Source organism: Chamaea fasciata, unplaced genomic scaffold (genome assembly GCF_029207755.1).
Source record: "Chamaea fasciata isolate MVZ Bird 193981 ecotype frontalis unplaced genomic scaffold, bChaFas1.0.hap1 SCAF_10, whole genome shotgun sequence".
NCBI lineage: Eukaryota > Metazoa > Chordata > Aves > Passeriformes > Sylviidae > Chamaea > Chamaea fasciata.
The window spans coordinates 30,397,324-30,421,904 of NW_027094095.1; the positions used below are offsets into that span (position 1 = coordinate 30,397,324).

Below are 24,581 nucleotides of genomic sequence, written 5' to 3' on the forward strand. Positions count from 1 at the left end.
AGACAGGCAAGGCAGAGAATATCAAATACCTGTGAAGTCATAGAGCTGAGGCACAGTCTCCATGATCACGCCAATCAGAGGTAGATACAGCATTGCCACCCGGGCCTTTACCTGGGGGTCAGCGTACCGCGGGTCCGAGTCGTGGCTGGACAGCAGGTTGTGTACCATGTTGATGACCTTCTTATGCAATCCAAATAAACTGTTAAAAGACAGTTGGGTCATGCACACTAATAGTTAATATCTTCAAAGCAAAGTCTCTTTTGTAACTAAGGGGCTTCAAAAAGGAAAAGAAGAAACAAAAAAAAAAAAAATTCCCGTTTTTTTATTTTTAACTTCACGCAAACTGCCGTTGCATGTGGTTTTTTGATCTCCCATGGATTTTACAGATGGCTGGTTTTTTACTGTGCCTTGTGAAATGGGCAAAAATATCTTGAGGAATGCACACCCAGTATAATGTGAACAGTCTCATATTTTCCATTAAAAACCCCCAAAGTTCCAGCTACTGCTACGCTGAAGCATTGAATCTACTGAAAACTATTAGAACAACTTAGGGAATATGGAAAACAGGGAGAGAAACTTGAGAGGACAGCGGGTTCAGTAAAACTATTCATTGTTTTCTTTTTTTGTTTCTATTTAGCACCATTTACAGAGAGACAAACCCTCCTAAGCCAGAACATTGCTTTAATCAAATGATCAGGAAGTTTCTGCTCCAGCTCCCCACCCTACCCCATGCAATTATTGAACCAAAACAGGAGACTACAGATCCATAATTCTGAATAAAACATGGCCAAGACATGAAGGGATAGAAGGAAAAAAACAGCCAAAATGGCTTCTGTCATTATTCAGATGCAAACACTGGCAGAGCCCTTCCACAGGGCACCACGTGAGACCCTCCCTGAAAACACAAAAACTCCCCTGAATCTCTCTCAGCCTCTGCTCCTTTCAATCCCCTCAGCCACCACGCAGAGGCAAAACTCTCCCAGAGCAAATAGCAGCTTCTCTCTGCAGCTATTTGCTTCTGTAGGCAAACCAGCCAAGAAGACACTTTACCCCATGCATGAAGCAGCCAAGGAAGCTCAGACATTAGGCAGTAGCAAAACATAAGCTGCAATGTTCAGACCTGAGGTATTAAAACAAGTGCTGAATTTCAGGCAGTATCCACTTTACCTGAAAAGCAGAGGTGAGTTCTGGTTAAAAAAAGAGGCTTTGACTGGATTTTGGGGGGTTTGAAGTTGACTGTAAGGCAGCAGGACAGTCTGGGAGGACATCAGCTATTAGAGCTGCAGGTCCTCCCTGCGGCTTTTAATCAAGCCATAATGAGATCCTACAATTGCTTGCTTGTGTAATTAGTGAGAGCCTTAACAATGAGGAAGGAAACTCTTATTTAAGTGACTGGTTCCTTCAGATTGAGGATAAAGAAAAGTCTTTGTATTATTTTGAAGGAGTGGCACCTAAATCGTGTTTTTAAAAATTCAAGGGAAACTATCCCACAGGCCATAAAACTGCAGACACGGAAAACATCCAAGCAATGCTGTGTGATTCCATCCTAGAGATCCACGGATTTCTTTGTCCCTTTCCCAGAGCTGAGTGGGCAGCGTGGGGGATCGATCCACGGTGCAGAGGAGGAAATGCAGCCCCCTGCTCTTCCTGCCTGATAAGGCAGCAGATCGATCTCTCCGCCCTCCCTCCATCCCCTCCCTTATCTCAGCCCTGGCCTGGATTTCTGTCAACACCCACCCACACTCCTGCAAAACTGACTCTGGCACTGAACTCTGAGGGCTCAGTTCTCATTTTCCCACATCTGCCCTGCAGCCTCAGCCAAGATGGGCAGCGTGGGCGCTGTGGGTGATGGCCAAAGCACCCCTGCAGTGTTTGCAGAGACAACTGCGCAGGGTCCAGCTGCTGGGACTGTCGTGTTCAGCTGGATCCCTTCCCCTGCACGCTTTGTTTGTCCTGTTTCTCAGGCTGCAGGTGCTCTGCAGGGCTGTCCTGTACCTTGTCACACTGAGGGATGGACCCAACACACACCTCCAGGCACCAGGGAACTCACTCCTCCTTTTCTGTCCAACTCAATTCAAAGAGTTCTTATAAAATGAGCTAAAACTACACGTATCTTGCTAATGGAGCAAAAAGGGCAAGGACAGAACACATTTAAGGCTCTGGATCGCCTATCAAGGCCTAAAGCAGATCTCTAATACAATAAGCAACTAGATGAACAGCCCTTTCCACTCCTGCTGCAGAATAACGAACTGGGAACGATTCTGAGCTTTCTCCAGTGGTGGCCACAATATTTTATGGAAGGCAAGTGTGAACTCTCTGCTGGTGATACTGTATGACTGTTAAAAGTCTTCACAGCAAGGGAAGAGGAGATCTGAACACACTTGGTTCACTTTATCTGACAGATCTACCAAGAGAAATGTAGAGGGTTCGAGCTTGAGAAGTCAGCAAACCTGAAACTCCAGGTTTTTCTGGAAAACAGTAAAAACATAAATATTTTACAAGTATACATCTGCCCCCAAATTCAGGAGCTTTGATCAAAATGCATCTCCAGAGCTGAACTGGTCCCAGGGGGCTTTTCCTGGCTAGACAAGGTTTGAGAGACGAGTTTTCTCCCCAGTGGACAGCAGCAAGCTCCTCTGTGCAGAGATTAACACCCTAGGCCAGGCTTAAGGGCTTGGCAGGCAGGTAGAGAACAGGAAGTTTGTGAAGAACAAGGGCAGACACACTCAGAGACAGGGCCTGATTTCTAACCAGCGAGCAGGATGCTCCTCTGGCACAGAAAGGATTTCTGCAGACAGCATATATGGCTAAAGATCTGCTGCTTTTTCCATTTCAGGCCAAACAAATGAGACTGCAGTGTGTTATGTATATATACAGGAGAATATTCCAGTTTATGGCATCACTTTCTTCTCCAAGAGGAAACAGAATGAATGTTTAACTCCAGAGACCTCTTGGCAAAGGGGCAGAATTAGCCATGAATCATCAGCATTTGTCGACTCGGCTGATATTTCTGAATCCACCTTGAGAAAAATGTCTGTGAGGGAACTCAGGACTGTGGAAGCAATCAATAATTTCCATTGCAACCCATTTCAAAGAGGCAATACAGAAAACAGCCCTAAATAACACAAGGAAAAGGCTGTATGGCAGGACTACAGCAGGAAATTATTTGCTGCACAAACCAGGCAAGTCACTGACAAACTCTGCATGTTTGACTCTATTTGTCTATTTGTGTAACCCACAGGGGCCTCATCAATGCATAATTTACAGTTAAAAAGAGCTGGGAGAACCACAGGCAAAATACACTGTAACATTTAAAACCACCAGCAAAGAGAGGTTTCCTAAATCTTGGAAATTATTTTCTTGTTACATTTGAGGAAAGCTATTTTCCTTTCAGTGCCCCTGAGGCATTTGGGGGCTCCAGCAGGAACCTCTTTCCCTTCTTCTCAGCTGGAAAAATGTGCTTGAAATCAGGTTTACAGAGTTCGGGATAAGGAAGAAACCCAAGGGGCAAAGAAGAAAGAAGATTCTTAAATCTTGTTTTCCTGTCATGGTTTACAAACTTATATAAATTCTGGCCACGCCAGGACTTTCTTTGCATCCACCATTTGCTTGGAATTACAGAAAGCTCTTTGAAAAACAAAACTTTGTAAAGATTTACCCTTCTGCATCAGGATCTAGAATGACAGCCAGCTCTGTGAGCACCAGCCCGGCCAGGTAATGCTGCTGGCGGAAAGGCACAGACAACTCAAACATATTTGCAATCTTCTGGTCTTGGACATTTGTGGAGAACCCAGAACTCTGAAAAAAATCAAGTTTCAGAAGCTGAATCATGAACAGAGTCAAAGCTATGGAAATAGATAAGAAGCAGTTTTCAGAATTAAAGACAACCTCATGCCTTTTCCTTTTTTTGTTTGGATCAAGGCAGAGCTACACTTAAATTCCATCCCAGCTCAGTAACCCTTCCCTTAATTCTCTTTGCTGTTACTGTCTTCCCCTGCTAGGAAAGTTAAACCAAATGACCTTTAAAAGTGGATTGGTTAAACTTTTAACTCAAGGATGCTCTCATTCAGGCTGAAGAAGGCTTTAATTTGATTCAGTTTATGTGATTCTGCAACTAATTAATCCACTTGAATGACACATTAATTCAAATTACTTTTTCTGAGGAGGCAAGGACTAAGCTGCAGGGAGCTCAGAAGTCCCCTGTGTTGCCAGGAAAGGGGAACACCGGACAAAGCATTTTCTTTGATGGCTTATTTGTGTTTGTCCAATACAAGAGGGGACCCGGTCCCTAAGGCCAGTGTGTGGTCACTACCAGGAGAGGGATGTGGGCACTTTTTCCTCAATAATAAAAGATCAAAAGAAACCAGAAGCTATGTGGCAGGAAAAACTCATTTCTAACTAAACACTTCCAAAAATATTAGCAAGAGGGATGGAAGGTACAGTGACAGAACTGCCTCCGAGGATTTAGTTCTCAGCACCGAGCTCAACTTGCATTTCCCAAATTTCTCAGTACCTGGGAAGTGGCTGAAGACACGGATGGTGATGGAGATGCAGGTGGTGTGAGCAAGCTGCAGGGTAAATTCAAGGTGACATAGTGCTCATGGCTGCAAATGATGCGCAGGAAGTCCAGCCTCAGAGATGCCAGGTTGCTTGGATTTGTTAAGGAATACATCTTTGAAGACACCTGCAAAGTCCAGCCCACAGCATTGTAGTCAGCACCAAAGGAGAGTGCAACTGCAGCCTGAGCCTCCCCTGCCCACCCCTGCTCCCCAAAATCACTCCCAAAGCAAGAACTGGAGAGTTTGGTGTCATTAAATGGTCACACCCATGCCCACAGCACTTTTTTTGTGCCAGAAATTAAGTTCCTGATGTGCAGGGGCCACGCATATCCCAGAACATACATCTCAATACGAGATCTATACACCAGTCATATTTAAGTAACCAAATAAAGAACTGTGGACTTCCCCTGTTGGGGGGTTGGAACAAGATGATTTTTAAGGGCCTTTCCAACCCAAACCATTCTTTGATTCTGTAATTCCCACATCCTATTGGTTTCAGCAGGCAGTTGTGAGGACCACAGTGTGATGCACTAACAGCTCCAAGATACAGGTTGGTTTTTAAACACGTATCTTTTATATCTAAAAATAAAATTAATGACACATAATACATGTAATATGCAGCAGGCAACTTAAAATCTTAAATGCTCTTGCAGTTCTTTTGCCCCTTATAGAGAATGTTTTAGACTCTACAGGGAAAATGAGTCTAAGCTTAGTCTCACTTCTCACTGATCCCTTGTTATCTCCTCTGCACACAGTGTCAGAATGGATGTTTGTAGTCAAACAAAACTTTGTGGTTCAGGGTGATTTCCCTGTCACACTGCAAATGAGGAGCCCTCCTCATGGGGAAGGACACCCTCGAAGGAAGGAAGAGGAGCTCAGCGAACAATATGATCATCTGGGGTCACGGTGTCCTCAAGAGACCACTACAGTCTGAGCTCCCTGACAGAACCTCCCACTAATTTTTGATTCAATTACTCTGGACATGATGAGCAGAGGGAATAATTCTCCCTTCCTGCTGCGTGTCCATTCACTCCAGGGAGTGACTCCTAATTCACAGTTAAGAGCGTAATCAGAGAGGCGTAAACCTTAAATCACCTCTGAGAACACCCTGCTCTGAGAAGACCTGAACAGTGGAATTCTGTGTCCATATTTTACCATCTGTCCCGAGAAATTTAACAGTAACAGGCTCTGCCATGGTTCAGTTAAGCCACAATGTTTATCTGCATTCACCTGTTTGTAGCAGGTCTTAATAAGACCAAAAACAAATCCTCTGTCCATGATGGACAACAAATCATTGAGGAAAAACGCGAGACTGGTGTTGAGCCGCTCCACCATTTCCGTGTCCTGGAGAGAAGGAAGAGAAAACCAGAAAACGGATGAGGAGCCCTGTGTGTTTTCAAGCAAACAAGAGGCAGGAGGGCTGGTGGTTGAGCTGGGCTCAGTGGAATTGTTTGCCATCACCTTCTGGAAGCGGGAGACTATATCACCAGCGATTGTGCTGACCAGTGCAGTCACGTCATCCATGAAGCGCTCCGGGAAACGATTCTTCCTCGGCACATCCAGTTTGTCAGCAAAATACAGATGATGCACCATGCTCTTCACCTATGGGGATATAAATTACAGCACAGCCACTTGCAGCTGTTGCTGGTTCTGTTTGAAAGCAGGGGCTGGGAGACATCAGGGAGGTGTTTGCTCACCATCAGCTCGAAGAAGAACCAGGCTTGCTGCAGGGCCGCCTCCCGCACGCTCCCGCTGCACACAACCCACTGCAGGGCCAGCTCCTCGTGGAATAGCTACAGAGTCAAACCCAGAGTCAGCCCGAGCCTCCAGAGCAGCTCCCAACACAGCCCCCATGAGAAATGTCAGCACGGTCCATGGCAAGTATGGCAAACAATGAGTTAAGCAAACTAAATAACTGAGGACATGACAGCAGTGGTGGCATCCCATAAAGAAATCCCCAGCTAACAATGAGGGATGAGGTTATGACATGTGATGTGAGAAATGTTTCACAGCATCTCGCTCCAGGATTGAATCTCAGGTGTCAAAAGAATTTTCCGCCCGCCCCCAAGAAATAATAATTAAAAAAAAAAAAAGGTTGGTGCTCAAATTAGTTTAGTTTAAAAAGTCTACCTTTCTGCCTGGTCTGATTTTCGCAGGAAAAAGGAGTAAAAAGTGGACACATCAAGTGATTTGTACAAAGATGTATATTTACTCTGAGAACGGACTTAAAACAGTAACGAAGAAACACGGGGCTCAAACAGCTCTTGGATTTCTTTTCTTGGGACAACCAACCCACAGACTGACGGTGGCAGTGGCCACAGTTTCACGACACAAAAGCTCTGGCATTTTGCCTTTCTGACATTGTTTACGAGGTTCTCATTTCCTGTAAGGGAGTTCACTTTCAAAGTGACTCCCATTCCCTTTCCGGAGTCTCTCTGGATTAACACCTGGAGTAAGTGAGCTCAGCACACCGAGCCATCCAACACATTTTCATTTTGCACACAAAATGTATCATTTACGTGTCTAGACGCCGCTATTCATTTCTTTTGAAAGCCAATAATAAACTGGCCCCAAACACTATGGCCATTAAATCAGATAAGCAACTCCTGATCATTTAATTCTTTCCAATTCAACTCCAAATACTTCACATTCCCTACAGCCTGGATATTCAGAGGTGTTAAGCACCAGCAGTTCCTAACGACCTCGGGAGTGGGGGGAAAAAAAAAAATCAGGCTATAAATAAAAGAATAAATTACATCATGTTTTCAGAATGACTTGACCTCCCTGCCCCACAATATCAATTGTCTCCACTGAAATCTACCTTTTTGGTTGGTAATCGTCCTGTTAATGTTTGTAAGAAACTTGACGTCTCAGTGTGCGAAGACATACGATTACAACTTCGATCCGTAGCCTACGGAGTGGAGATGAATGAATGATGACAGGACATTAAAGTTTGCCGTGGATGGGTTTTGCAGCTCAAGGACAACGAACGTTTACAAAAATACTCTTCCAACTGTAGGGCTGTTTTTTTTTTTTTACAGCTTTTTAAGCATTCTCAAACTCTTAGGCATTTACAGATTGGGTCTAAACAAAACGACAGCAATTTTGATTGGTTTTAAGCCATACAGGTTATTTAAAGAACTGCATGTTCTGATGCACAAAGACAATGCTGCAAAGCATGAAACTTTTCCATCGTTGCATTTTATCAACATGCACAGGTAATATTTGGAATTTCAGCCCATACCTCTCAATCTACCAGAGGCCAAGCATGGGGGGATGTACCCACAGCCACGCTGCCGCAGCCATGGGCAAGGAGGAAATCACCCAAGTTCTGCTTCTGATGGAAATAACTTGCCATAAGAGCAAGTGAACTTGGATTAAATACTTTGGGAAGGCTGATAAAGTGGGAAGGAGGAGCAGTTGAGAGGTACGTTCAAGGAAACCATGCAGTGGAGAGCAGCAGGCAACGGGGGCTAAATAAACTCTTCCTGACTGGAGCTGCTGTAAAGTTTTCATACTTTGCAACACAGAACAATACAATTGGCCCTGGCAAATCACTGCCTCCAGCACTCAAATTGACACGTTTCAAGAGAGAATTTCATATGTGGCAATCAATTTGGGTTCACAGTATTCCACTCAAACAAGTCATGAAGGATTACTGGACGATGAGTACTAAATGCTCGATGAGAATGGCAAAATGGTTCACGACATCGAAAGGAATGGCAAACATGGACAGAACTATGAAGCTGTGATTAATGTTCCCACTTAGAAAAGTGCTCCACCTGAAGCTGAAACTAGTGTGAGAGAAAGAGAAAAAAAGAAAACAAAAGCAGTCACAGCATTTACGTTTCACAGACCAGCAACCACTGAAATGAAAGGAGGGGACACGTTCACGCGGTCGCGGGTTTTTCATGCAGTGTGGTGAGGTGGTGGGGGAGAAGATGAGAATTTATAAAATCAAACTGAAAAGTTTTCAAATAAACAATTAAGGGAAAAAAAAAACCAAAAGCAAACAACAACAAAACCACCAAAACTGGAATATGCACTGAAAGGAAGATATTCTACAGAGAAACATCAGGGAAAACAAAGGCAGAAAAAACCTCTACCGAAGACACCACCTGTGTTGACTCTGCACTTGGGCTGGGGTGGGATCCCCATGGGGCTGCTTTTGGACCACCAGTGTTTACCCAGGAATTGGAGCGGTCTAAGCCCTGGGCATGTAATAGAAAGCAGTTGGGAAAGGAAAGAAATATTACACGTTGCATGCCATACAGTCAAAGTTCAGTCCTTACAAGCAATCAAGGTGGGTACACTGCAAACACATCGGCACTCAGGAGTGTTGGGGCAGCCTGAGCTCTCAGGTGCCTGTCGAGACACTGAGTCCAGAGGATTATTTTATATCTCACATACATACAGAACATTAATCCTGTCAACAGCTCTGGTCTGGCCTGTCCTGACTGGAATGCCTGACATTCCAAAATCTCCTCCTCCTGAAAAATCCCACTTGTCCTTTGCTCAGTTTAAACCCATTCCCGTGGAGCCAGGTGAGATTTACACCGTGACAGAGAAAAACCGGTGCTGAGACGTGAGGATGCTCTCTGAGGTTTTCAGCACCTTGAGGGTAGCCCAGAGCTCATAAGTTCTGCAATTCTTGCAGAAATGCTGAGAAACTGAAAAGGCTGACTGTCAACCCTCACAGGGTTCCCTGCCCATGGAATAAGAGTCCAGCACTGCTGGCAGAATAACCCTGTGGACAGGATTTCACATGGATACTCAGGCATTTCCTCTGGGCACTGGGGAAAAGGGAGGAAAGAGCACGTACCTTTTCTGGAACCAACCTGTTCTGCCAAGCAAAACATTTGAAAAATCATCCTGCTTTTCAAAAGCTCAGTCTAGCCTGTACTTCAAATTTACTGCAATGGGTCATTTTGGCAAAATTACTGTGCATCCCTCCTCTCTCTGCTCCCTTCTCTTTGAGACACTCAAAAAGAAGGAAAAATTTAAACTTGTGCTGTCACCCAGGCTGCTCCCAAACCAGGAATATTCAGGAGGATGGAGTGGACTTCCCTGGGTCCCAGGAAGCTGCTCTGACACAATTCCTTACAAATACCACACATAGATTCTGACGACCCTCACCTGAGCAAGAGCTTCCATCCTAATTTCTGTGCCAACTACGGGCTTTTTCCCAAAATATAAAGCAAAGGTGCAGCCCATTTCATCCCAGTGATCAGCATCAGCTGCAAAGTCCACCAAGCCAAATCATCTATCTCTCTCAGCAAACTAAAATGCACCTCAAGGTTGAACCTGGCGTGAGAGCTGTAACCTGGAATTCAAACCATTAATCCACCGAGCACCTCGAGGCAGAGCTCAGCAGTGCTGTAATTTTGCTTAAGATGTCCAATAAAAAGAATACTGAACACATAAGGAGAGTGTTTTAATCTCAATTACTTTTTGGCAGGAATAAATCAAAGCCCTGTGCCCTGCTCAGCCCCATAAACATGCTTTATTTTGCTCACAGTGATTTAAAGTCGAAAGGGCTTTGCAGAATGCTGAACTAAGCTCTTGTTTTGTAAAATCAGGTCTAATTTGGAAAATGCTTTTATCCCCCTCACATTTTTCACTCGGGGTTACCTAATCTTGTCGATCTGGTTCTGAGGATAACAATTAAACACGCACTGCGTTTGCAGAAGCAAAAGTCATTTTGTAAAAATCTGGAAAGGGAAGGATTCTTTCCTCTTCAGAAAACAAAAGAGCACAAGAGCTTCTTATTGCTTGGCAGAGTCACTCCAAAGTTCACAAAGCTGTTGTTAAATTCTCTGCTGCCCATGGGGTTCAGCCTGCAGGTCTGTGCAGGAACATAACCCACATCTGTGAAAATCCACTGGCAGAGCAACGAAACTCCACAACATCTTCTGGTTTTTTTTTCTTCCCAGCACATCTCCAGCATTTCAGGATCACTTTAAACATGTCTTTTTAGACATTTAATACCTTTTCTTTAGTAAGGAATAAAATTTACATGGCTTCAATTCAGAAATGATGGCAAAACAAGTGTCAAACCTAAGACCTCCTCTGCTGAGACAATAAACAGAAACCTTCCAAATCTTGCAAAGAGTTTTCAAACTGAAGTAAGAAGGTGATATGGGAGACTTAAAGCACTTACACCACACTTCTAAATACCATATATTAGAATAAAAAAATAACACAAGACTGGACTTTGAAGACCTCCCTCGAACAACAAAAAACTCACATTTTGAGCAGTTTTTGAACAGAAAACTTCCTGTGATAGGGAACCTGAACTTCAAGTTAGAATCTGTTTGGGAATATTCCTTAAGAGAATTCCATTACTTAAGAGCAACAACAGGGATTTTGCACCCTTTTTACTCTTGTCAGCATCTCAAGAAGTGTCTCATTTTTGCCAATTGATATTAAAAACCAGAAATAATTATACTCAACCAGAAGTCTGTATAGCCAGACTGAGGTTAATTCCTGGTGCTCAGACTACCCTAAGGGAAACTTTTCCCTTTAAAATTATCCACGGAACAGGTTTTCCTTTAAAACCTGGAGCACACTTCTGGAAGAAAATCTCTCTTCATTTTGCATTGTGACATTATTCACCAAGCCAGCACACGTTAAACTTCTGATGGCCTGGGTAAATTCCATATGCACATCAGTGCCTGTGGCATTTCACAAAAGGTCAGGCTTGTTTAATTAGCAAGATACTGAAGTGGTCTTTAAAATATTTCAAGACTTCTAAGTCCAGACTTTGATTCAAGAAATAATCATTTGCCTACCCACAATTCTTCAGCCTCTTATTTGGTCAGCAAATGATGTTGTTATTCATTGAAATTTGGTGACCTCTTCCTCAAACTGTGTTTTTCTTGCTCTTATAAAACCCAGCAGCAGCCACGTCAAGTCTGTCTGGTCAAGGTGGTGGCTTTGATATCAACCTTGCTCCCTAAACTTCCAAAGGAATTTAACAGCTCCCTGAAAGGGCTCAGGAATTCAGCTGTGCTGGAAGAGTGAAATATCACGGTGTGAAAGTGTCTCACCCTGGTGAAGTTACCACAGTTTGAAGAATAAAAAAAAAAAAAGAGAGAGAGAGAACCCCAAAGCAGTTCAGGTACCCCTCTCAAGGGAGGGAATCACCAACACTGCTCTGTCCTGGCTCACCCCACCTATTTTAGGCCCAAAATGAAGGGCTCAGATTGGGACCGTGGAGGTTCTGTGTAGTCAGCAGGAGGAGGTGGATCTACTGATCCCTCAAGAGCCAGAGGACAACCATGCTGGATGCTCTGCATCCACACTGGAATGTCATTTGTGGTGTGGGGGGTCGGTGTGCGAGTCAGTCCCCCTGCGGCTCTGCCGGCCAGAGTGTGCCTCTCACCAACCATCCCAAAGCCTCTCTGGGAGGAAGACACAGCAGGAATATTCCTGCTGAGCGCAAGACACAGCTCTGGACACAGGTAGAGGAATGTGAGCAGCTGAACGCAGAGGAGAGGAGAGAGTTTGGGGTTGGCAGGAAGGAGTGGGCTAAGAGACTGCAAGGTTTGGGGAGACACAACAGAGCTGGGCACAGGATTCAGCTGCTGGCCATGCAAAAAGGGAGGAGGAGACAAATCCAGAAGGACCCCCGCCCTCAGCCCCCACACGTGTGGAAGCAGCACTCCAAGATGACTTCAACAAGTCAGAAACATTTCCGAGGAGCGGCAATTCCTGTGGTGCCAACAGGAACGAGGAGGGGCTGGGACAACCCCCAAGGCCTTCCCTGGTGCTCAGGAGGGAATGGGAGCTGCTGGAGCTCTGAGGGGTCCCCGGCAGGACAGACAGACGTACCTTGGTGCCGATGATGGAGCGCACCTCGTCGTCGGGCGACGTGGGGGTGCCGGAGATGTCGGGGTTGCTGTTGCTGAGGCTGCGCGAGCGGTTCAGGTTGAGGCTGGCGGGGCGCACGGCCGACCGCGCCATGGTGGCGTAGTGCACCGAGCCCCCCAGGCCGCCGGGACCTGCGGGGACGTCTGGTCAGTCCGGCCACCCCTCACCCAGACCCCTCCGGACACACAGCCCTGCCCGGTCAGCCTGGCCATCCTTTATCACCCAGACCCCTCAGGACACACAGCCCTGCCCGGTCAGCCTGGCCATCCCTCATCACCCAGATCCCTCAGGACACCCTGCCCGGTCACTCTGGCCATCCCTCATCACCCAGATCCCTCAGGACACCCTGCCTGGTCACTCTGGCCATCCCTCATCACCCAGACCCCTCAGGACACCCTGCCTGGTCACTCTGGCCATCCCTCATCACCCAGACCCCTCAGGACACCCTGCCTGGTCACTCTGGCCATCCCTCATCACCCAGACCCCTCAGGACACCCTGCCTGGTCACTCTGGCCATCCCTCATCACCCAGACCCCTCAGGACACCCTGCCTGGTCACTCTGGCCATTCCTCATCACCCAGACCCCTCAGGACACCCTGCCTGGTCAGCCTGGCCATCCCTCATCACCCAGACCCCTCAGGACACCCTGCCTGGTCAGCCTGGCCATCCCTCATCACCCAGACCCCTCAGGACACCCTGCCCGGTCAGTCTGGCCATCCCTCATCATCCAGACCCCTCAGGACACCCTGCCCGGTCACTCTGGCCATCCTTTATCACCCAGACCCCTCAGGACACCCTGCCTGGTCACTCTGGCCATCCTTTATCACCCAGACCCCTCAGGACACCCTGCCCGGTCACTCTGGCCATCCTTTATCACCCAGACCCCTCAGGACACCCTGCCCGGTCACTCTGGCCATCCCTCATCACCCAGACCCCTCAGGACACCCTGCCTGGTCACTCTGGCCATCCCTCATCACCCAGACCCCTCAGGACACCCTGCCTGGTCACTCTGGCCATCCTTTATCACCCAGACCCCTCAGGACACCCTGCCTGGTCACTCTGGCCATCCTTTATCACCCAGACCCCTCAGGACACCCTGCCTGGTCACTCTGGCCATCCCTCATCACCCAGACCCCTCAGGACACCCTGCCCGGTCACTCTGGCCATCCTTTATCACCCAGACCCCTCAGGACACCCTGCCTGGTCACTCTGGCCATCCCTCATCATCCAGACCCCTCAGCACACCCTGCCTGGTCACTCTGGCCATCCTTTATCACCCAGACCCCTCAGGACACCCTGCCTGGTCACTCTGGCCATCCTTTATCACCCAGACCCCTCAGGACACCCTGCCTGGTCAGTCTGGCCATCCCTCATCACCCAGATCCCTCAGGACACCCTGCCTGGTCACTCTGGCCATCCCTCATCACCCAGACCCCTCAGCACACCCAGCCCCACCCCAGGCCTCCCCTGCCTGGCTCTCCAGCATGGGAATAAAAAGCTGTTTTATGCACTGGGAAGACAATCCCTGTGGAATTGTCTTCAGCTGATGTTTTCCAGACCTCACACTCAAAACCCACCAAAGGTGGGCACAAGTTTTAGGTACAAAACCTTCCCAACACCTCTCAGAACCTTCCCACTCTGTGCCTGAATATTCCTTCCAAAGCCTGGTTTTCCATGGCTGTCACTCACACCACCTCTACTCCCATCACTTCCTCTCAGCAGGGTTGGGATTAATTTGTTTCCCTCTTGTACCCAGATATGAGTTTTCCAGTATTTGACACTCCTGCTTTAAATATATCGTGTCTATATTTTATATATATACGTGAAAATAAAAACATGTAATATGTATGTGTACATTAAAATATGTAAAATCTTATTTAAATAATAAATTCAGTGAATATAGGCTCTATTTCTGGAATCAGCCCGACTCTGGTCATCAACTGCAATGGTAACGAGAGCAAGTCTTTGTTTAATTGATGGATAATAACCTTTGGATATCTATTTTTTCCAGCCAGTGCATAAACTTTTGCTGGAACTGGATTAAAAGTTCTTGTGAAGGAGACTGGGAAACATGACAGGCCGGGAGTGCATCACACTGGTCTCACAGATAAAACCCTAAAACCCCAGTTCTTCTATAATACAAGATCCTTCAGCACTGACGCTTATTTTAAATCATCAAATAATTAAACCTCTGACATGACTACCAGTAATTAACCTCATCTTTTAAGTGGTTACACTGGCAAATTAATACCAGGGCCCTGCAGGGAAGCAGCCACACAGCTGGAGCTCAGGAGCACCCGCCAGCAAGGGGCTTCTGCCTTCTTTTAACAAACCTGAAATAAAATAAAAAAAACAGAAAGAGCTACCTGGTGATGGTGAGTTGGGATAGGTGTTGGGTAGGCGAAAAACATAATAAATATAGGAGGCAAGAAGGCTGTTCCTGCCATGCTGGTCCTGGTTGCCGTCCAAGTTCTTGTGAAGTCTGTTTATGATCGACGCCATCGCCTCAAAGGATGCTTGGCCCAGGTTAACTGAAAGCAAAAAAAGCGAGGAGTTGGGTTGAGACTGCAGCAGGAGCCTGGGGAAACCCTAAATGTGCTCTTCAGCCACCTCCTATAGGACAAATGGAGCTTTTTGGAGCCTAGCAAGCGTTTTCTCATCCCAAACTGAGCCTGGTGTTTGAACCAGGTCTAACCAGCCTGAGAGCAGGACAGCTGCTCCAACGACCAGCTGCCACTTCTATTAATAATAAATTTAATGAATTTAGGCTCCATTTCTGGAACCAGCCCAACTTGGGTCATCAACTGCAACGGTAACAAGATCAAGACTTTGTTTAATTGGATAATACCCTCTGGATATTTATCATGCTTTTCTCGGTTAATTATTTCCTCTATTTAAGCCTTAGCCAAAAGACAAACTGTATCAAAAGAACAATTTCGTTTCAAGAAAAAAGCTGTCCTGAAAACGAGCACAAAAAATCTACACACAGACTGAAGTAGATATTCTAGAAAAATTAAGGATGGAGTAGACAGTAGCTAGAGAATGAAAACCTTACTTTAAATAAATCCAGTCACTACTGTCCATAATATTCCATATAAACCAACTAAACCAATACATAACATTGAAAGAGTGAAAGAACATTAAAATACGAAATAAAAATGCAATTCTGGTAAATTCTTTCCCAGAAAGATTAAATACATAAATAATTGATAGAGCAAAGAAAATATTTTTACAGGTATTTTTAAAGCAGTCTTAGATCCTTTTATTCCAGCACATCCAAACTCAGGCTCCCTAACAAAAAAATCAGCAAAAAACTGCCGTTTTAAATACTAAGGATCTAATCCTGACTTAAATTTGAGATTTTTTTGTACTGCCAGACCTTAGCCCTTCACAGGGAGCAAAAGAAGGGATTATTCATGCTGGCACTACCAGATCCACAACAGGAACATGCAGCATCTCTACTTTCCTACTTTACCTACTTCCAGATTTTCCAAGGTGACTAATAAGATTGAAATCCCAACTTTCTGTCAGGATGGAGACACCTTACCAAGCTCCAGTGCTAAAAACATGCTGAGCATCCAGGAAAATCAGGCTCTTTTCTGGTGGCTCAATTTGGACACCAAACTCCTTCTTACAAGCTTTCTATTAAATATTAAATACCGCTCCAGTGTATATCACCCCAGATCTGGATGCCAGCATGTTTTATTTGGGAGACACTTGGTATATTAGTGGCACTAAAATGAAGCATAAAAATGGACTTTTTTACTTCTACATAAATATGATAAAATTGCAAGTGTCAAACTTTCAGCCATGTAATTCTCTATAAAACTTAAATAAAATACCTATTTGGCCTGCAATGACAGGAGGTCTTACTACCAGAAGGATCAGTTTGTCAAGCAGGAGATGAAGAAATCGCACTACCGGCTCCAGTTGAGAGGAATTTAAAGCTGAAATGCTGCTCTTCAGTTCATTTTCCAAGTTGTTCTCCATAATTCTCATGTCTCCTATTCGCACAGGGAACATGTGCTCATCCAGAGCATGGACAAGTGCAAAGAACTTGTCGAGGTAAGGGTCCTACAACAAGCAAAAAGCCAATAATCAGCAAGAATCTCCAAAATATCTTCAATGGATTTGTGTCTCATGTTTGGGTTCTTGCCCCCATTTTTCTATCTGGCTATTTAATCTCACAAAATTAGCAGAAATTCAACATCTTTGAGAGATTTATTCATATTTAATTCCAATTCTAGTTAAAAAGTTATCAGGGGAAAACTAGAGGACCCACAGACAGTGTATTCTTAGAAAAAACAGACAAAAATGCACTAAAATCACATTACTATTTACAGCACAAATAAAATACACAAACTCCATCAAAATGACACAGTTGGGAATTAATAAAACACAAGCTGAAATGATTAAACAAAATGACTGTCATCTTTATTTTCAGATCAAAGACAGACAGAGGGAAAATACAGGGCGAAACAAAAGAGGAGGAGGGGAAGAACAAGAAAACAAGAGCAAGAAAACAAGAACACAAGAAAACATCGTTTGCCTGGGCTGTGTTAGAGCTGTTGTGTCAAACACAACAGGCTGAGGTCTGAAAACACTGTTGGCCATTCACCCCCCTGTGAATAAAGGCCAAGCCACCCATATTTTTTAAGCAGAACTTCTCAAAAATACTCACAGCAGAATGTGGAAAAACAGGTGTGCTGGCTCAGAACTGAAAATGAGATTGTAATTTCACTACAAGGGATTGTTACACCCTTCACAGCATCAACTCTGACAGTGTTTCAACTGTCAGAAGATTGTTTTGTTCCAGTGACTGCTCTCCACACCTACCTGAGTGTGGAGGGATGACACAGCAACAACTTCCACGTTGAAAACCCCTTTGTGGTTATCCACCCACTTCATCCCGGGGAGAGGAACCTGCAGGTTGAGGGAAGAATGAGCAAGGACCTGACAGAGAGCAGAGCTTAGGCTCTGCTAATTACAATTGAATTTATATTCATTTATTTTGGCCAGATCACACACACATAGCCACACACAAACCCTAAAATTCTGTCCAAATTTCACGGAATTTAAGAAATAAATAAATGCACACACACAGACATGTACACATACATCCTCTCATTTTTTCTCACATGTGTTCTGCTGGTTTTCAGCAGGCAGAACTCAGCTCACCTCTGGAGAAAGCACGGAATAAGCCTGTGGTGGCTTTTCCAACGACACAGGAAGGCAGAACTGACCCGTCTTTAACCGGCCGTTCTGGAGCATCGGGATCCACTGCAAAGAGAAGGAAACAACAAAAACACACATTTCTTAAGGATTCCTTTGAGCTTTTGCTAATTTCTCAAGCTCTCCAATGGGATGTGAGTTCACAGGGATGCTAAACAAAGAGCCAGCAAAAGCATTTGAACAAATCCTGTGCTGAAAAATGTAAGGATGGAAAGACACTCACGGTGTAGCCGACTGGAGTCTCCAGGGGTGTGTTTTGTTTTTGTTGGCAACTGACGTGGTAGAAAGTAAAAAGCAGGTGGTGGTGGTCGGTCAGAGTGGCTGGAAGCTTAATCTTGATTTCCTCGTGAAAATCAGGAGATCTGTGCAGAGAGCAGAGCCTCAGCTGAGTCACCCACAGTGGTTTGCTACCTTGTGCTCCAGAGTGAACCCTTTGAGTTAAAGGATCTGCAGGATGGGAGTGTCTGGGCTATCCCAAGGGAATAAAGTTCCCTCTCTGATCACCAAGGACTGGAAAAACTTCCAATCCACAAAAAAAATGGGCAGCAGCCTCCTCCTCACACAGGCACTCTGAACAACATGAGCAATAAAGTCTTGTCTCAATGTGGACACTGCCACAGCCCCAACCTGCAGGACAGGAATCTCCCCTGGGACATCTCTCCCTGGCACAGCTGTAAAGCCATGAAAATGCTCCTGCTGGATTCAGCACTCCTCACCCCAACTGCAAGGGAATTATTTCCAAGCCCAAGTAGTTCCAGTTTGTACCTGATGTCTAAAAGGCTCCAAGAAAACAACAGGGGGCACCTGCTACCATGAGTTTGGAACATAAATCTTGATGACTGCTGACTGGAGTTGTACTTGGAGCATCTGCTGAGCTGGGCTACGTGCTCAGGATCACACAAAGCTGATTTGTACCACAGCAAACAAAGACTCTGTCTCCCAGTTGTCACAAAACTCTAAGGACAGCATCAACTGGCACTGCAGTCACTGTGAGTGCTGTCCAGATGCTGATTGTCAAATAATTAACAGCAGTCACTGGAGAGTAACTGCACTTCCACGCTGCATTTTACCTGTTGTGATACACCACAGCTGTGTACGCTTCTTTGGAAAACTCAGGACAGCTGGATTTGCCAAAGATGACCTGCAAAAAGAGGAGAAAGTCACAGAAACTCCCCGATAAAACCGTGCCAAGAATTTGCTCTAAAATCCTGCAGAGACATTTAGAGCTCCATTTATTGTGCACCTGTACAATTACACCTGCTTGTTCCCTGCCCCTTCACTCAGTCACTGAAAAGGCACAATTTTAACAACTGCAGTGACACAGGGACACAGACATGGCAGAAGAACTGATGGATGTAAGCACCTCTGCACAGATCCTCTCTGAGTGGGGATCACTGCTGGCCCTGAGCAAAGCTGCCACCTTTAAATCCTTTGTCATGGAAGCAAAGCTTCTATCACAACCATGAGCAGTGTCTGCTGCAAACACAGAATCCCAGAATGGGTTGGGTTGGAAGAGAATTGAAATTCCATCTCAGGAATAAGACAGGGACACCTTCCACTGTCCCAGGTTGCTCCAAGCCCCATCCAACCTGGACACTTCCAGGGATGATGAATCTCTCTGGGCAACTTCTGCCAGGGCCTCACCACCCTCATAATCAATAATCTCAAGTTAAAATTCCAGTTGTTCCCGTTACCTCACAAACTCTATACACAAATGCACTCTCTGCTCTGAAATATAATTTTCTATTCCTCTGCACTGGTTCTTTTGAAACACATTTCAGTGAGGTTTAAACACAGGGGGTTTCCTGACTGCAAGGAGTGCTCTGCCCTCCCCACAGAGCACAGAGCTCTCCCCTCACCGGCATGGCATTGCTGGGATCCTCTCCGTACATGAACTGCACTTTCACTGTGATATTCCTGGCAGATCCCTGGCGGTTGGCGAAGTTAAGGCTCTGTGGATACACATAGAGGAGATTCCTGCAAGAGACAAAGGCAGCAGGTGATGAGAGGGATCACACCTTCATTAACGCTGTTATTTAAACCTCTGTGGAAACGCTCCAAGCGAAGGGTTTGACATTTTCCATTCTCTCAGATGCAGTGCACACCCAGACAAACAATTTGTCTTCGGTAATGACCCCTTATTTCAGACATCAAAAGATATCATTTTTAAACTTTCATTATATTTTGAAACCGTTCTTGTGTGGAAGGGTACCTAAAAAATCCACCCAAAGTTTTCACAGTGACTCTACAATCTGAGAAGTTCAAGTGGAAAGACAACAAAAGCTTTATTTACTTCTACTTTATTTGCTCAACACAGAGCAGCTGGTTTCTGTTAAAAGCCTTCCTTCTTGTGGCTTGTCCTTTTTCTTTTCTTTTTTTTTTTTCTTTTCTTTTTTTAATCTCCTGACATCAGGATGACTTCAGGTTACATTTCTCCTCTGAGAATGGATTAAACTAAATGGATACGTGTAGCTTCAGGTAATGACAACACTCCCAGGGATCTAAAGAACTGTTCAAAGTCTGAAGTAATAAAGTGCTCATCACATCCACAGGGAATGTGGCAGGACATAATGGGAGGAAATTGCAGCACAGGAGATTTAGGTGAGGCACAAGGGGAAATGTTCTGGCTGTAAGGAGAGTTAAAGCAGTAGAACAAATTGCCTGGGAGGGTGTGAAACCTTCATTTTCTGGTGGTTTCTCAGGACAGGGGAGGCAGACACTCTCCAGCTGGGTTTAAAGACAACCTCAACCTTCACTGGGCAGGGGACACATCGTGGAAACCTTTTCCAGTCCTGTTTCTCCACATCTGTGATTACTGTAACAGCCACGAGAGATGCAAAATTCTGCAGTAACTTCTGTCCTCTGAGCCCTGCTGGGCCCTTGCCAACAAGGTGAAAGTTGGATTCACACTTCATCAGCGAAACTGTCCACTACAAACCCCTACCTGTCCTTTGTGCAAGTAATTCAGACCTACACGAAGTTCCTTGATGTTCTGTTAAAGACAAAACAAAGCAACACCCACCCCCCGAGTTTTCCACCTCAACACTCAGTTACTCAAAGGAAATGAACATTCTTTTGCTGCCAAACAAGTGGAAATGTACAGATTGCTCCACAGCTTTAAAAAACCAGCCTGGAAATCCTCAATCCATCTCAATTCCATCACTGGAAGCTCAGTGAGGGCCTCAAGTGCTGCCTCCAGCTCCCAGGGATAAAGGACTGGCATGCTGCATTCTGCCCAGACCCTGCAGAACCAACCCTCCAACACCCCTGGCTTGTGAGGCAAGAGGAAAAAGAGGTTCCCTTCCCTCTGGGAACTATTCCTTGGGTCTGAACACAATTTGTAAGTAGTTTCCAAGTGTTCCTTGTCCCAGAGAGACAACAGATGCCAGATGGGCTCAGAAAAGTGAAGCGAGGAGCACAGCAGGACAACATTTAAGGTGTAATAAAGCAGCTGCTGTCGAGTGCTGGCAGCAGGAGGTTGATAACAAAAAGAGTCATTTTTGGATTCTCAGGAGGGCAGTAACTCAGGGAAGGTACCTGGTGCCTTTTAGATGCCAGGAGTTTCCAAACCACCTGCACTGGTGGGACACACTCCTGGAGGAGCAGCTGCAAAGGGAGGCTGCCCTTGGCTGCCTGAAATGGCACTAAATGACAAGATTTTGGGCAGTGAACCCCACCCAAGGACTTGGCTCTGATGGCAATTCCATCTGCTCCCCAAACAGTCCCATCTATACAGACACAGCTAATGCTGACCCTAAGGAATTCCCGAAGAGCAGTCCAGCTCCGGGGATATTTGGGGCAGCCTCATGAACCAGGCTCTGCTTCAGCCCTGCAGGCAGAGGAACAAGCTTAGCAGGCAAGTGGGAATTTCTTCCCTCTCAAGTCCTTCATGGTGAATTAAGTTTTTGAATCCCATCCCCACTGGTCACTTTGCCAAATCAACTCTCTCCTACTATTTCAGAGGGGGCCAGGGCCACTTTTGTGACTCTCCTAAATTACTTTGTTCTGCCATGAATACATTTGCCGCTTGACGTTCTTTTTAAAATGAAAATGGATATGAAAATTTACTCTAAAATGTACCTTGCTCATAAAACTTTTATTAAGTATTATTAGTGCTTAAGAGAAGGATTTAAGGTATTTGTGAAGCCAGGCTACAGGATCCCTATATTAAAGGCAAGCTTGTGCAAAGGATTGATTTATGCTGAGGAAAGGGACAGGGTGTTCCCCTCTCCACTGCTTTTCAAGCCCTCATTAAGGGCATTTCACTGGGAAGAAGCTCTTGGTGCTTATGGGATTTCAGATGTACAGATCCCATTGGAATAGGGCACAGGGGGATGCTCCCCCTGTTCAGGCAGCCTCTCTCCAGAGGGTCTCCTATTACAGGCATCTTCCCTTTGTGGAAAACTTACATGAAAAAAAGGGAGAAAATGCCCAGCTGGCCAATCAGAATGTGACCCCCAAATGGAAAATTCCTGCCTTACCTTACCACAGAATCCCAGACTGGTTTGGGTTGGAAGGGATGCAAAGATCACCTCATCTCACCCCCTGTCATGTCCAGGGACACGTTCCACTGTCCCAGACTGCACCATATCCTGTCCAACCTGGCCTTGGACACTTCCTGGGATGGGGCAAGCACAGCTTCTCTGGACAAACTGGGCCAGGGCCTCGCCACCCACACAGAAATTAATTTATTCCCAGTATCTAATCTAATCTAAACCTACTCTCTTTAGGGTTAAAACCATCACCTCTTGTCCTGTCCTCCATCCCGCATCCCAAGGCCCTCTCCAGCTCTCCTGGAGCCCCTTTAGGCCCTGGAAGGGAATCTAAGATCCCCCCAGAGCCTTCTCCTCTCCATCCCCAGCTCTCCCAGCCTCTCTTCTACCCTACAAAACTAAAAACCTCAGATCTCCTGTCTAAACACAGTTACAGGAGCCAGGGAAAGGGACTGATGGCTGAAAAGGGGACAGGAACATTATAAATCTCTTGATTTCTATCAGTAAAAGTTTCAGGCAGGAGCTTTAAACCCAAGGGCTTGTGTTTGGACCTTTTATTAAAACGCCACACCAAATATATGCAAAGCTTATCCTGTTATCTCAAACAGATCTCTAAAGTACTTTTACTTCCATAAAATAAATTGCTAAAGTGCAAAGGCTTCCCAAGCCATGGAAGTAATGGCACCAGGCACTCCTCTAAATATTTATGTAACATCATTGCAGCCATTTTGCAAAATCCTTCACAAAGGTATTAAAACATTAAAAGCTGCTCCTAACTCTTAGAGGGAATTTCTAACTACCACGAATATTTCCCTTTTCCGTAAAACCCAGAGACCTTTTCCTTTGCTTTATTCCTCCTATAAAAATCATTAAAAGCCCGTATAATCAGGGTCACCCAGGTGCATGAAAGATCTTCAGGATCATGTTTGTTACATACATCTTTTCCTGACTGGGCTGACAACTCTCAGAGGTAAGATTTCCTCTTAGGGTTTCCACAGATCTTCAATTTTATGGTTTAGTCATGCCAGAAGCTTTTCTCCTCTCTGCTTTCCTGTGTCCCACTTTTCTTCTGGACTCTGGGAGTGTTGTGACATCTAGGGGTGTTCTGTAGTGAGTTTAGCACTGCCTGACTTCCCTGGCCTTGGCACTAATATGGAAACGTGCTTGGCAGCTAATTAGTGGGTTTTTTTATTAATATTTGCCATCAGGGCCTTTTGGCTGCCTTTTCCCTTTGCTAAACAAACCTTTTCCATAAGCAGTGTCATGCCTGAGCAGCACCAGCAGCACGCAAGTCACAAGTTGTAGAAACCTGGTAGAAAGCCTGATCCCCAGTTGCTCGGTCATTGCTATTTCTTGAGTAACTCCCCGTATTTTTCTACAGACTAAGCCAAGAAGAAAGATTTTTGGGGGGGGTGATGGGGTTAGGAAGAATTCAAAATAAACCAGAAAGATTTCTTGGGTGACAGAGTTAAAAAAGAAAAATGGTTCATCTGAAACCACATAAAACCAAAGCCACTTAAGTACTGGGAAGTGGACTGAAGAATGTCTATACATTTGTTTGGGTTTTTTTTGGGTTTTTTTTGTTTTTTTTTTACTTTACAACCAGTTATTCAAGTTTTTGCAGCCCAAAATCCCTGTGTCAGATGCCAGAGAAACAATTCAGGATTGGTTTTTTTGAAGGAATCCCTATTCTGCCCAGAGCTGGGCCTGACCATCTCCCTGCTTCTGCTGCTTTTCCATACTTCAGGTACTCCAGTAACTGATCTCAATCATACTGGCACAAAATATTCCCCAGCAATTAATCTGACATCTAAAAGACTTTTTTCACAGGATTTAATTGTGAATGGAAAAGTTACCTGCATATTACCAACCCCTGAGCACACAAATAGTTCAAAATATGAGGTTAAAATTTCATTTTTTAAACATTTTTTCTATGGATGCTTCATATCATACGTGCATGTGTACATGAACAACACAACAGAAAGTCCAGGGGAAGAACTCCGAAACACACAAGAATTCAGCAAAAAAAACCTGAAAACTCTCCAAAGTACATTGTGCAATGCTCGATTTTGATCTCTTGGATTGCTATGAATGAGTCCAGAAAGAGAAATACCTTTCACTCACACTGCAATACTACCCAAAAAAACCCCCCATGTTTCCATGCAGAGACCCACTGCAGAACTGGGCATTTTATTTCAGAGCACTTGCAGCCTTTTCTTTATGCAGTGTGAATCTTAAACAGCAAAAAGGATGGTAAGGTGAGAAACGCAAGCGAGGTATTATTTATCTCGCCCACCTCTGGAAAGCAGCTCTTAAAAAATAAGTTTTATATGGTGTAAATTACTGCACAAACCTTAACACAGTAGAATCACATCCAGGCAATCTCTGGACCTAATTCCCTCTTTCTCACTTAATCTGGGCTCGA

The 24,581-nt window shown here is 45.2% G+C and overlaps 1 protein-coding gene across 13 annotated transcripts in view; it reads right to left on the reverse strand.

Moving 5' to 3' along the window:
- DOCK7 (dedicator of cytokinesis 7) overlaps positions 1 to 24,581 on the reverse strand; it is a 93,497-nt gene that overhangs the window by 22,978 nt on the left and 45,938 nt on the right. For 4 of the 13 annotated variants that reach the window (XM_066192953.1, XM_066192952.1, XM_066192951.1 and 1 more), the window contains exons 15-30: positions 19,523 to 19,640; positions 18,734 to 18,804; positions 17,887 to 18,025; positions 17,610 to 17,711; positions 17,268 to 17,354; positions 16,274 to 16,505; positions 14,798 to 14,962; positions 12,393 to 12,562; positions 8,678 to 8,770; positions 7,381 to 7,470; positions 6,257 to 6,352; positions 6,021 to 6,161; positions 5,790 to 5,903; positions 4,514 to 4,684; positions 3,659 to 3,798; positions 30 to 199 (exon numbers count right to left, since the gene is read on the reverse strand). In XM_066192953.1, coding sequence (XP_066049050.1) covers positions 30 to 199; positions 3,659 to 3,798; positions 4,514 to 4,684; positions 5,790 to 5,903; positions 6,021 to 6,161; positions 6,257 to 6,352; positions 7,381 to 7,470; positions 8,678 to 8,770; positions 12,393 to 12,562; positions 14,798 to 14,962; positions 16,274 to 16,505; positions 17,268 to 17,354; positions 17,610 to 17,711; positions 17,887 to 18,025; positions 18,734 to 18,804; positions 19,523 to 19,640 — 2,099 coding nt within the window. Of the gene's footprint in view, positions 1 to 29; positions 200 to 897; positions 1,168 to 3,658; positions 3,799 to 4,513; positions 4,685 to 5,789; positions 5,904 to 6,020; positions 6,162 to 6,256; positions 6,353 to 7,380; positions 7,471 to 8,677; positions 8,771 to 12,392; positions 12,563 to 14,797; positions 14,963 to 16,273; positions 16,506 to 17,267; positions 17,355 to 17,609; positions 17,712 to 17,886; positions 18,026 to 18,733; positions 18,805 to 19,522; positions 19,641 to 24,581 lie in introns of those variants that run through there. The other 9 variants (XM_066192957.1, XM_066192956.1, XM_066192955.1 and 6 more) reach the window with 4 other exon arrangements.